Here is a 13,604-nt window from a genome sequence, read left to right as displayed (position 1 = left end):
ACCAGGCTCAGTGCTTGCAAGGTGTAGTAAATATTTCTGTGGATTTTTTTTACCGTAGCACAAATATAAATGTTTGATTTCAGGGTGAACTGTCCCTTTAATCTGAAGGTTAGTATTTTTCCCTGATGCATCTGTGAAAAGGAGGAAGTTTATGTGCGTGGTGTAAACAAGATGGATAGCTGCATTGGGATACATACAATATTTACACATGTACATTTAGGAAAATAACTTCTTGTATCAGGCTGTTTTAACTTTTCTCACAGGCTTGTTATATACACTATATTACAGGTAATGTTTTACTGTACATGATGTTTTGTAATGACAGAAATGCGTGTTTTGAAACATCAGCGATTTTTGTTTGCATATAATTATCTGCTTACACATCATAAAAAGATAAAAATGTAAAATTGTGTTTTGTGTTTTTTTTTTGCATTTGATGTCTGAACACAGATCAGTCCTCACAGCATAGATGCACGCCGATATGTCATCAGTGACCCAGAGAGTTCATTCAGACTCCACGGATGGGTCGCTACAGTCCAGGGGGGATCCTGTGCTCCATCCTCCAGTTAACGGGGCTTCAGGTGGAGGACGAGGTAGAAGAAGGTGAGCAGGGTGCTGGGCTCGGACTGGGAGAGGGGACCGATTTGGGTGACGGACTTGGACGACAGCTTCCTGGCTTCATTTTGTCATCTCCTCTGCCTCCTTTACCTTTTCCTCCTCCTTTACCTCCGCCTGCTCCGTGCCCCTCTAGCCCCTCAGAGTTCTCTAGCATCTCCTGGATGAGAGGCGGCATGGAGCCGGGTATCTCCATTTTCAGCGTGATCACTCGCTCTGCTCCTGTGAGAAAGACGTGCAGAGAGGATCAAAGATGAGGTCAGTGTAACAATAACCTTTGACCTTTGACCCCGGGCAGCCAAAATGTAATTATGTCATCTCTCAGTCAAACAAAAACATAAAACTATGATTACAGCCTAGCATAAATTGTGAACCATAACAGTGTCCAACAGTGCGTCTCACCCTTCACACTGATGCTCCTGAGGTCGGTAATCTTCATCAGTATCTTGGGGAACATGCAGGGTTTATCAGGCCTCCTCCTCCTCACGTAGATCTAAATGCACAGAATGATTGTGGAAAAAAAAGAATCTCATGAACATCATTCATTGATGCTGCCGATCGTCCTGATTTATGTCTTTAGTGCTGTCCTAAAACACGTCAGTGAGCAACACTGCCGCAGTGTGTTCCCTCATTGACATGGAGCTGTGAATTAATAAATCTATTTTTATTGCTTTATGCTTTCAGCACAAACAAATAGGCCTTTTTTGATTGATAAAAATTAACCCTTTGCTTTGAGTTAACGTGCAGAATAGAGTAAAAAGCTGCTTTTCCAATATGTGAAATCTTTATAACTGTTATACTGCACTAAAGATAAGGGCTATTATTGTAGCCGTTTCTATAGAGATGCAGGATTTTTATTAGTGAAAAACCCACAGTGACAATAATATAGGAGTGATAAGAAGTTTAATGATCTGACCTTCAAGGCTTCGAGCATTGGCTCCTGAAGAATATCCACCTTGTTGGACTCTTCAAGATCCTGGCGGTCTGCACAACAGACGCAGCAAGAACACAAAAATCATGCATGTGAAACAAATGAATCCCTATGACCCTACAATATGAATATTGACACTTAGGTACTTAGCAGTACCTCCGCAGAGCAGGCAGATGGCGCTGAGCAATCCTGTCTCTGCATCGTCCATTTCCAGCGGGAGCAGCTGGCTGGCAAAGGAAAACACCAGGTCTGTGAGGGGTCCAAACCCTGCGTTGTGCATCTGAGTGCGGTTCAGGGTCAGTCCGTCTGAGAAGGTCATGGTGTCCTGGTCTGGGGTGTAACGGGTGCAGATCCTCAGAATCTAAGACAGAAAATTTGAATTTGTTTTAACCCAGTCTTTGATGAACTGTTTGGTGTAACTTGCTCTGAGATACTCACAAGTATGTCCAGGCAGGCGGCCTTGAGCAAAGTGATCTGATCGGCAATGGAAAGTGTTGTGAAGCCGGGAAGCTGCTTGGCAAACTCCACTGTCTTAATGATGCATTTGGTGGACAGTTCACTGAACTTGTCCCAGAGACTGACATCCAGAGAGACACGGTGCTCGGAGCTGTTGTTCTGCAATCAAGGAAGTTCAGATTTAAACCTGAATGGTGCCTTATTTGTGGGTTCTCTTATATAAACGTGGTTGTGTGAGTACCGTGGTGTATTTTCCTAGCTGACCCAGCGAGGGGAAAGTGTCCTGATGGGCCCGGCGGACTCGTTCAATCATCTCCTCTGTGTCTGCTGACAACACGTAGACCTCTGTGTCCCCCTGCCGCTTCTCTTCTTTCTTCTTCTTTGTTCTGTCATTTCGCACCACTGTTGGTGGGAATTAAGAAATGTAGAAGTTAAATCTCTTCACTATGTCTGCCTGTTAACAAAAAGCAACAACCAACATCTGGCCAAGTTAACACAAGGGTGAGCAATTAAATATACTCATTTGCTGTTATTTAGGGTCCTACTCCTCTCCCTAACCTGTGTGTGTGTCCACGTCTACTTCAGGTGTGTTTTTTAGGTCTGTTAAACATAGCTGAAATCACCACAATTAAATGTGTTAAATTCAGGCAAGAAATGTTCATTTTGAGAGCAGCTGACAGGGAAACATCTGGACTGCAGTCACGCCTGAATGCACCGTGGAATGCTCTTTACCATACAAACAAATGATGTCGCCATATATATTATAAGTAAAGCCTAAATTTTAAGACACAGTAGTCTCATCTCCATCAGCTAAAACTTTATATAATAAAGATGTGTGGCCTTTGATAGTAGTCAGATTTTCTGAGACCACCAGGGGGAGACAAACATCCGGATAACTTCTGACAGAATAGAGCTGCAGCGTGTGTACTCACGTTCTTTAGACATGCCAACGTCAAAGCATTTCTGCAGTCGACAGGACTGACACCGGTTCCTTGTCACTTTGTTTATGACGCACACTTTGTCTCGGTGGCACGTGTACACCATGTTTTTCTGGATACTCCTCCGAAAGAAACCCTGGCAGGAGAGAAATGGAGGCAGGTGGCGAAATATAAAAGCAAAGTAACACGTTATTGTGCCTGTGTGCTGAGATCAGGGACAATTATGGGACTAAAACTAATGCTGCACTGTGCAACTTCAAATAGGTTGATTTAACAGGATAAGAGCTTGACCGTATCAAATCCCACACTCTTTATTAAAGCAGAAACAAGTTGTATGCACAGATTCTTTGTGTGTGTGCAAGAGTAGGATTAGATGAACCAAAGAGGCTTAAAGATCCTCGGGGTGGTATAAAGGTCGTGGCCTCTGTGCTGGCACACAATGCAAATACTTGCACGCCATTTCATTCAGGTTTTAAGGCTGTATCCACATATGAGGCCTGAGTTACCCAAAACAGTGTGCGTGCGTGTGTCTCATGCATCGGTTTAGCTGCTTACCTTGCAGCCTTCGCATGCACTGACTCCATAGTGGTATCCTGATGATTTGTCCTGGCATACAAAGCAGGGCTTGTAGATGCGAGGTGGTGGTAGAGGTGAGGGTGGACTGGGGACAAGCAGGTCCTCACCTGAGCTAGTGCTCTCTGTCTCTATAGCTACAAGGAGAAGAGACATTTAAGCTTAGTCAGACTGAAAACAAAGTGCATTTGTGAAAAAAAATGAATGTTTACACGCTTGAAATTGACAGACGAGTCAAGCTTTAGTATGTTTGGGAGACATAAATCGGCCATTTTATTGCCACTGGTCAATTTACAAAAGCTCCTTTCACTGACAGAGTCATGTCAGATAGCTCAAAGTAAAAGCTGTCACAGCTAGAACCACAGACTCCGCCAAACTATGGATTATTTTATGACACAAAATCAATATCGGACACCATAATCCCAGGGCTGTCAACAGTACACAATTAAAAGACAACTTCAAAAATGCTTCTGTGTAAACACAGATAGATCGATATAGATCTTTCTGGGTAATAGCAGTAAATATGATGGTGCTGTTGTTAGCGTAGCTTAGCACGCAGACTGTAAACAGACATAATGTGAATATCAGCTTACAACTTTTTACTTTTCATTCAATCAAATTGTGCAGGCTAAAACCAAACAGTGAGAACACTCCACATTCCGCTGCAACTTCTGCATCCAGGTGCATTCTGTCAAATCTCTTCTTTTATTTTGTCTGGTGGCAGCTTGTGATATATTTTCAGGTCATGACCTTTCAGATTAAGAAACCATGAACATCCACAACTCCTCCCTTACTTTGCCTCCTTTAACCTCTAACCTAACACACACACACTCACACTCCCCTCCCCCTGCTTTAGTAGCCATACCAGACATTCCACCATGGAGGAGATTCGACTCCCCTCTATTGCGCTGCTTTGTTTACATAGAGAGGGAGAGAGAAATAAAGAGATCTACAACTATCATGCCATCCCTCCATCTTCTCCTCTATTTGCCTTTGGTCTCTTCTCACTGACACACTAGCCAACAGTTCCCTAAAGCACCGTCTGACCTCTTCTCCTCTCAGACCCCCCCCCCCCCCTTTATTTCCAGGCATCTATTACTCGTTTTTATCTGCCTGTTTGTTAATCTCTTCCTATTGCTTCCCACTTCTGCTTCTAGTGTGCAGGACGTGATGCAATGAACGTGCCGTGATGAAAAGTGCTGCTTTTGTTGTGGAGAAACACTTTCTTCTGTCTGTTGAAATGAGGGATGGGACGTGTGGACGCAGAGGAATAGCAGTGACACATCTTTACAGACGTGCATCAGTGTATGAGTCAAATCTCCTCCCATTTGAAGCAGATAAGAAAAATATTAGTGGTAATAAAAACTCACAACATCTGCAGTCACTTAACAGAAATAATGTTTTTGCAAAATGTGTCAGCGTTTGGCACAATGTTCTACATATTTATAAGATATGTTGGCTATTAACTAATCACTAAAAACTATGATAAAATCCTCAGGTTTGTCTGAAAACTTTTTTAATGAACTTACAATACAGCTTAAATGATTCAAATTACCAGAATGAAATGAGGATTTCCTGTCTGGCTGGTTGTTATTTAACAAAATGACTCAAAACAAAATGCCTACAGTGAGACCAAAACCTGTTTGTTGTTCTGATCTTCAATCAGTGACCGCCCCTCTTTTGCCTGTAACCGCTATCATGGTCTGTATCCTCTTGCCTGGCTTTTACACTGTAAAAGTGAAAGCTGGCTTTAGGTCATAAACACAACGCATGGCGGCCCAGCAAAATATGCAAAAGGCTTTGGTTGTAGTGTTTCACTCATTTCACACAGAATCTGGCGCCAAGTCAACCTTAGGATGACACAGACAGACAGATGTGATAAATAAGTGTAATTCTTTGCCATACATTCTAAAACCAGGATTAGAACGCCGGCCTCACTTTAAGCCCTCCAGTTTACTCAGGTCAACATATGGTTAACCCTTTTCAACGTCTGGTCTTTTTTGCTTCTGGGCAGGGCCGGTCTGTGCTTTGGCTCGGTCAGGTCAGTCAAGTTCAAATTCAGCAGTGGCAGCGTTAAATGTTAGCCAGAGCTGGGGTAAGCTGTTTACTACATCTGATGTAAAACACTGTTAAATGGTCGCCTCAGGCGCACCTGGCTCAAAGCCAGCAAACGGTTCCTGAACAGAGAGCGTGCTCTGCCAGGACCTCTTGCTGCTACACTGGACTCCTTAACAGAGACAGGCTTGCTGACATTTGCCATAATAATGATGAATAGTGTAAATCACTCTGAGGTGAAACAAGGCAGGAATGTCTGTCTTTACCTAAGCACAACTGAGTAACATCTGAGAAATCCATGTATTTCATCAACTGTCTTGTAAAACCAGCATTGCCAAACAGCAGTGACCATTGAATGGCTTGTTCTGGCCTAAAGTAGCATCCAAGCAATAAAACGTCTTCAAGAAAACTCCACAAGTCCAGACGCCTTGCTTCAATCTTCTCTACGTATTATGACCTGGATGACTGAGAATCTTCTTCAACATGCCCTAAATTAGTGAATTTGTTTTTGGACTATGGACTGGACTTTTGAAGTTTTTCAAGCTGAAATGATGAATATTTGCTAAACTACTTGATTTTTTGTGTCTCTTATAGTACACTAATCTAGATAGTCTATCTAGATTAGTCACGTCAGTCAACTTATTGATCATTTGATCTGTACCAAAATGTAGTACTACATTTCACAGATCAATAAGTTGACTGATAAATTGTATCAAAGTAATATTTGCTTGGAACCTAAATTAGACACCAACCTACACTGGATTTTTGAGGCAGACAAAATGACATAAAGAGTCAAAATTTACAGCCATTATCTTACTTATACAGTCTTTTAAAAGTAAACAGTGGCAAAGAATCAGAAATAATGGACAAATGAGATCCAAGATGTCCAGACAACCAGCACCACCGACTGAGCTTCACTTAGTTACTAAGATTGGCCCTATATATATATATATATATATATATATATATATATATATAATTATAATATAATTATAATTTCGCTGAAACAACTCCATTGTTTACAGTATTCTCAGCAGTTTCTGTTGTACAGGTGAATTTTTATATTTAAAAGCAACGCTAAGGTTGAATTTATACATTATTGTATAAATTAAATTCATTTATACATTATTGTATAAATTCAACCTTAGCGTTGCTTTTAAATATAAAAATTATTGGGTCATTGTTCACTAACATTTCAGCGAAATTGTACATGAAATTGAATGAAAACAGCACTTCACTCCACACAGTCTGCTCACCTGTACAAACAGAAACTGCTGAGAATACTGTAAACAATGGAGTTGAAGCTTCTGCTCTTTCACAAATAACCATTCCATAACCATGATCTGTGAAAAGATGTTTTCATGACAGCTAATACATCAGTTTGACTTTTTTAAAGCTTCAGAGATGCAAACCAGGTCAGATATTCGCTACAATAAACACTGACCTGATTGTTTTGCTATGCATTACTGTTTTGTGTCATTTCATTATGCAAAGCTAGTCTCCTTTGAAACAGCTGGGCTGCATTTAAGTGCACATCCAAGCAAGCAATAAATCTGTTGTTTTATCACTCTTCTCTTTGCAAAACTCATGAATTCTCAAATTCAGTTCCAAGTATGTCATTTTTCAAGCGTTAACCAGACAAAAATTACAACTAGGTGCAACATTGCAGCAGAGAAGTTGTTATTCTTTCTTCTTTATGGCATCTCGAGTAAACACTGAAGATGTGACATGAGAGAAGAAGACATGGTGTGCCAGAGGACTGTGTCTAGGACGAATGAATTAATAACCAGCTTTCCACTGCTACTCTTTTTAGCTTTTATCTGATGGCAGTGCACGTATGCACATAAACGCAGTAACACAAAAACACTGACATGAAAACGTCCACCTCCTCCTCTTTCCACAAACTCACACTCAGGTCAGAGTTGGTCAGTATACCCTCACATTCCCAGACAAACTGTGAATGTGTGTCACTGTGCGTGTGCGTGTGCATCGCCAACAGACAGAAAGGGAGGTCATTCAGTGCGGAGAAGTGATGACTGGGCAGCTGACACAGGAAAGAAAGAGGCAGATAGAAGGAGAAATAAAGAGAGGGAGAGATGTAGGTCACTTCCCAATTGTCAGTGAGTCATTGCTCTCACACACAAACACACACAAACGCACACATACACACTTAGTGAGCAACTATGCCCCCAGTCACTGCTGAATATGTGTGTATCTGCGTTGGCCTTTGACCTTTGAACTTGTTTGACACTCTCCATTCCAGTCATGCAAAAGAAACACACACACACACACAGACACACACACAGAGGGCAGTCGTCCCTGTCTTTCGAGCTTGAATTTACGAGCACTCTCCTCTCTCTGCTCCTCTGTGATTCACCAGCCAGGCAGAGTCCACTTTGCACTTTCCCTCTTTATGACTTCAACTCGGTTGTGCAAGAGCTAGGTCACAGTGACATCAGCATGTCACCGCCCCAGGGTTACTGTCTCGATCTCGAGTGTCTGTAACATGTGATGCTGGGGTGCGGCAGCACTGTCCCATCATAGCGATAAGGTTCTGTATTTAGGATTTTCCAAGCCTTTAGCCTCTAGTCTAGAATTTTGTTGAGCAATCACTGGAGGGAGTATTGATAACAGTTATGCATCAAAGGAGGACTCTGAATCACCATTGCCACTCATACATTAATTTGATCACCAAATAATCCGTAATCTAAATGATAAATTTGTGTCTTTCATCTTTTATCTGAAGAAAACTGAAACACTTTCCTTAAAAAAAACTGTCTTTTTCTTTGACTTCCTTGTCATATGGAGTCTTTCAGTATTATAATATTTTGTAACCAGATTTGCTCTTAGGGTTTTCATTCATGTAACACTACTGACTATATTCTTATAGTAATATAAGAAGTATAGTAACCAAATAGTCAGAAATGACAGAAAGATTCATACATTTTTTGCCTTAAAATACCATAAATCGTATGTTTGGTATCTGGAATCCTTTAGCAACATTATTTGAACATTTTAATGAATGATTTTTCCCCCATGCAGACACACTGAGGTAAAGTAACCGATGGCACTGTGTGCGTTCATTTTTCCGATTTTCATCAGTATTATTAAATAAACTAAAAGTTAAAATGCTACATACACAAAAAATGTAATTAATAGGCTGGCAAAATAAATTTAAAAACATAAAAACATCTGCTATAGTGGTAACAAACGACATTGTCGGTGCTTAATAAGCTGATAATTATTCAGTGAATCAAGGAAGTGTTTGGTAAATAAAGGACAGTATCCTTACACATTTGACATTGAGAAAATTAAAACACAGAAATGACTATATTTAGATGTATTGTTCTCATATGCCGGTTAAACCCTTTGCTTTTAACAGGCACTAAGCTGCAGCTTTAGGACAGACAAGACTTTGTGCAGGCAGCTCCTGACCTACTGAGACAATTTGTGTCACTCCATTCAAATCGTAAACCAGATCCTCAAGTTGCATAACACATAAAAAGAAACAGAGCACTAACTAATGCTTCTCTTTACAGCCCTGCAGAACAGTGGGTCATCTTAAACAGCCTTGAATATTTGCCTTCTTCAAGCACAAATTACACCCGTCTCTCAAGCAGCACTCACACATGATTCACTGAAGTAAAATATGTAAGGGTTAATGTGGAAAATAATAACTTTACATGGCAGCGTAGTAAGAATGAATTATTTCACACCCCTATATTTACATCCATTTTATTTTTAGTATAGGTTGGTTTTAATAAGAATCGCATCCATAGCAACGGTCTGTTATGCATAGCAACCATCTGGTTCTTCAGAAATAACAGACCACTGTGTGCCAGTTGACTGATCGTAATCAAGTAATCAAACAGTTGTGTAATTAAAAAAAAAAGCAACCCCGGTAATATCATCGCTGGCCTCCATGCTGTTTTGTTTACATAGCAGCACACATAATGTGGTGCTATATGAGAATCAGTGTAAATTTCATAATATTGGACATAGTCTGCTGGCAGAGTAAATATAAGTAAAAGATCATGATATCGTGATACTGTTGCGATATTGCAATATTTTTCTTTTAGTCGTGAAAAACTATATATTTATAAAATAATCTATATTTTCAAATTTGAGTGCAAAATGCCAAATTATCATATACACAATCAGTAAGGGGTATTGATAAGCTGCTGGTGCTGAAGTATCAATATTTAATTTAACATCTGCAGCTGATATTAAAATGAAGCACCAGCTTGGGGCTGAGTTCTCCCCTTGTCATCTTTTGACAAATTAAATTATCCACTGTGACTAATAACGGGGCCCCGCAGGTGGCTACAAATGACAAATCAGTTTTCAGTGGGACTCACAGTGGCTGGATCCGCTCCAGTGCCTCCCGGTCACCAGCGACCCTGTGAACGGACGTTGGAGTCCCCCTGCCCCGCTCAAAAGTCCCTTCTCCGGCCCGAGCCCCGGCGGTCTGTGGTAGTAGTCCATGCCCAGGAAGGAGCCCGGGCCGGGGCTGCTGGGGCTCGGGCTCAAACCCACCACATCCAGAGATTCGTACATCTCCGAGAGGCGGGAGTCTGTCGCGTTTGATCTCTTTGTACCAAATAGAGGAAAAACTCAGATCAAAGAGGAACCAGGACGGGGGAGAGAGAGAGAGAGGGAGAGAGAGGGGGGAGGGAGGGGAGAGTTCACATCTTCATAACAGACTGACAGGGAGAGGAGGAGGAGGAGGAGATGACCGGTCCCGGTGACCTTACAGCCCTTCCAAGGGAAACAAGAGGAAACTTCCACGTCTTTGTGTCCCTCCGCAAAGTGAAGGCGACGAATTAAACACAACAGTCCGAATGCTACAAGTGCTGCTGACCTAGCAGCCCCGACAGCCGTGTGTCATCCTCCGGCTCAGAGTGACCTCCGAGTGTCGGCTAACGCTCCGCTCCTGCTTCTCCGCGGGTCGCTAGCAGTTTGTCGATGTTTTACATAAGCTCGATGTGTCATATAACTTGCTAATCCCTTTAGCCGCTGGCTCGAATGCTCTGTTTCGCCGACTTGTCCGACTTGAGTGTGACAGCCAGGAAGACAGCTTGTGCTTAAATCCCAGCGTGATCTCAGAAAGCGCGCAGCCTTCGCCGAAAAGTCGCCCAGACAGTCGGTTGGGTTCTCTCCCTCTCTCCCTCTCTCCCTCCCTTCGTCGGGGGTCGGTCGCTCCGGTTCACCAAGTCCAAGTAAAAAAAAACACATGAACGCCAAATATGCGATGTTATATCAGACTTTGACCCGGCTGCATTATGTGCAGATATGAGTCCACAGATGGAACTGAGAGGTAGGTGGAGGCAGTTTGCGTGCGCCGCTTGTTGCTGGTTGTGGAGGTCCAGCAGCGGTAAGTGTCCTGTGGTAACCTCCGCTCTGCACCCGACGGCCTCCCTCCCCCTCTCTCTCCCTCCCTCCCCCTCCCTCCCTCTCTCTCTCTCGCGCACACACGCACACACAAGCTGCACACGAGCTCCACCTACCTGCCGTGCGCGAGCCTCAAAGCATGGGGCCGTTCTATTATTTCGGCTTTTATTTTGACGTTTTTTGACCAACTTCCGGTCCCTCTGCTGTTCTACCTGTCTGTCATAAAATTATCAAATTTAAAAAGAATGGAATTAAAATGGACATTTTTTTTCTTAATTATCTTTAACTATGCTTTGTTTCTAAAAACAACAAGTTAAACGTACATATTTATTTTGTAACTGTATCTGTCTTCTAAATGATCATTTCAACTTCCTGTTTTATTTCCAATACACTTTCTGTTGGGACACTCCTCTGCCTGCACAATAATAGAGATTTTAATTGATTTTTTAAAATAACACAAACATCTGTGTTGCTTATTTGCACCGATGTGTGTTTCCATGTTGGAGGACTGGAATGTGACGTACTGGTACAGTTATTCCTTTCCTTGCACACATTCTATATTGCATCCACCACCCCCTACATGTAGCCTTGTATCCCATCATGTCCCATTGTGGATGCTTTGCACAGCTGCTAAGCCCTGATAGCCGGGTGACCCCCTCCTGGACCATGATGTCCAGTTTTGGCTGCTTTGCACAGCTGATGCAGGCTATATGTTTGTAAAGACTGTGTGTGGATTTGGTACTGTATCTGGCCAGTCCTGCACTGCAGTTCATTTTACTGCTTATAAATCATGCAGCAGGCAATATTTTTGGTGATTTACCTTTAATACATGCAGTATTGTGGCATTAGAGGGGATGTTAGGCTCAGTCAATGCTCCGACAGCCACCAACCCTTCAGTGGTTTTAATGATTCCTTCCTTTGCTTCCAGTTTTAAAGGGTACTGTGCACTTCTTAGTAATTTTACATGTTATTTTCACTTTAGGTGAACTGGTCGATGCAGCTCTTAGCTCCCTTTCCCTTTATTTACAGTGCAAAAGTCTCAATTTATTTTTCTTTTCCTAATATTTTATGGCTTTGCATTGCTTTAACTCACATTTAGTCAGTCCTACACGATTGTCCTCGCAGCTTCTTGGTGGGCTTGGTCACTTCTGACAGCCAAAGTGCTCTCTCTGTGAATTTGCTTGAGAAGCTGCTAAGTCCTAAGGACCACAGAAGAGAACGTTCAGATTTAAGGAGGTCTTGAATACTGTTCAGTGTTTAAAGACTGTCCATATAATTTAGGGAAACACACATACAGCAGATTCAGAAAGATGTTTTTGCAATGTTTGCACATCTACTGCACACCCCACAATTCACTTTACTGTGCATGATGACAACAACGTGTGATTCACGACTGTTTACATTTATAAATCCATAATGTAAACACTGTGTCATGCTTATCCACAGTGAGCCTCTGCAGGAAGTGAACCAACATGATGATATTCATCTGACTGACTGCAGCCTGTCAACAAGCTGACAAGTTTCAACATATTAGATTGACAGTGTAGATACACACTGTAAGCAGGTGGAGCTGAGATGACTGGAGACACGGAAGTGACCTGGAGCTGGAATGTTTCAACACTCTGTAGATACAGATAGAAATGATTGGTTACATTTGAACTGGATTATTGGTAATCTCTCAGTGGGTAATTTGTTAGCGAACTAGTATGCTGACTATTGTGCAATTTTTGCACATGCAGATAAGCAGACATTTATGCATACATGCACTCAACCTTAACCCCTTTTTTCTAAATGTACGTCCTTCCTGTTAAGTCTGCCTGTATTGATCATCTGCTGGGTAAAATATGAGCAGAGAAAAGGGAAACACATCATTTTCATTGCTGCCTGTTAATTGATGCAGGACATTAAATCCATGGAAAGCACAGGGGTGAGAGTGAAAATGGGGACTGGGTGGATGAGGAGGAGGAGGGTGATTATGGACGCGAGGATGAAGGGTTAGTAGGTTACATGTCGGAGCAATGCACACAGATGAAGGGAGAAGATACATGAAAAGGCAGCAGAGCGGTTTCCTTTGCACCACAGCGGTAGCCACAAACCGTGCTAATCCTGCTAACTAGATTTTGAGTAATTGTTGCGCATCACCTCAAACTCAAATTGCACATGTGGGTGTAAATCTACAGTCCAAACAAATGGGAACCTCTGCGCTCAGCGTTCCTCAGACAGGTTTTACACACCGTCTCCCTCCCTCCTCCCACACAAACACACACATCTCTAAGTGCAGCAGATATGACGCCACGCCATCCGTGTCAAATCAAATCAAACCTGGAATCATTTCCTTTCCCTGCTTTAACCTGTTGTAGGCAGACAGAATCAGTGAGGCAGTGAAGATTGTGCTTTTGTAGTTTTATTCCAGCTCTGTAAGCAGAGACACACCTCACATGTCAACATCCACCCGTCCTGTCAAAGCGGGCAATCCCAGCTGTAAATGCACAACCTGGACAGATCACAGTCCACCTCATGGCTAACAGAGAGACCAGAACCCACTCGTGCTCAGGGCCAATTTAGAATCCCCAATTAACCTAACGTGCACGTCTTTGGAATGTGCGACAAAGCCGGAGCACTTTGAGATAATCCACACAGGCATG

The 13,604-nt window shown here is 42.3% G+C and overlaps 1 protein-coding gene across 1 annotated transcript; it reads right to left on the bottom strand.

Annotated features, from left to right (window-relative positions):
* Positions 1-412: 412 nt before the first annotated feature.
* Positions 413-10,946, bottom strand: LOC114439491 (retinoic acid receptor alpha-B-like). Its single transcript, XM_028411454.1, has 9 exons — positions 9,927-10,946; positions 3,496-3,650; positions 2,935-3,076; positions 2,244-2,404; positions 1,985-2,161; positions 1,703-1,907; positions 1,532-1,599; positions 1,018-1,108; positions 413-837 (listed from the first exon to the last, which is right to left on the bottom strand). The coding sequence occupies exons 1-9, from the start codon at positions 10,123-10,125 to the stop codon at positions 578-580; spliced, it is 1,458 nt and encodes a 485-aa protein (XP_028267255.1). The 5' UTR covers positions 10,126-10,946; the 3' UTR covers positions 413-577.
* Between the last annotated feature and the right edge of the window lie 2,658 nt (positions 10,947-13,604).

This window comes from Parambassis ranga, chromosome 8 (assembly GCF_900634625.1).
Source record: "Parambassis ranga chromosome 8, fParRan2.1, whole genome shotgun sequence".
Lineage (NCBI taxonomy): Eukaryota > Metazoa > Chordata > Actinopteri > Ambassidae > Parambassis > Parambassis ranga.
Note: the sequence above shows the minus strand (reverse complement) of the source record. Positions and strands in the feature narration are given on the sequence as shown.

What these genes read in the sequence shown, in the direction of transcription:
- LOC114439491 (XM_028411454.1), bottom strand. Translation starts at nt 10,125, where the DNA reads ATGTACGAATCTCTGGATGTGGTGGGTTTGAGCCCGAGCCCCAGCAGC. An exon ending in CCGCCTGCCTGGACATACTT is followed by an intron (nt 1,908 to 1,984) that starts GTGAGTATCTCA and finishes TTTCTGTCTTAG; the next exon opens with ATTCTGAGGATCTGCACCCG. An exon ending in CAATGCTCGAAGCCTTGAAG is followed by an intron (nt 1,109 to 1,531) that starts GTCAGATCATTA and finishes CTGTGCATTTAG; the next exon opens with ATCTACGTGAGGAGGAGGAG.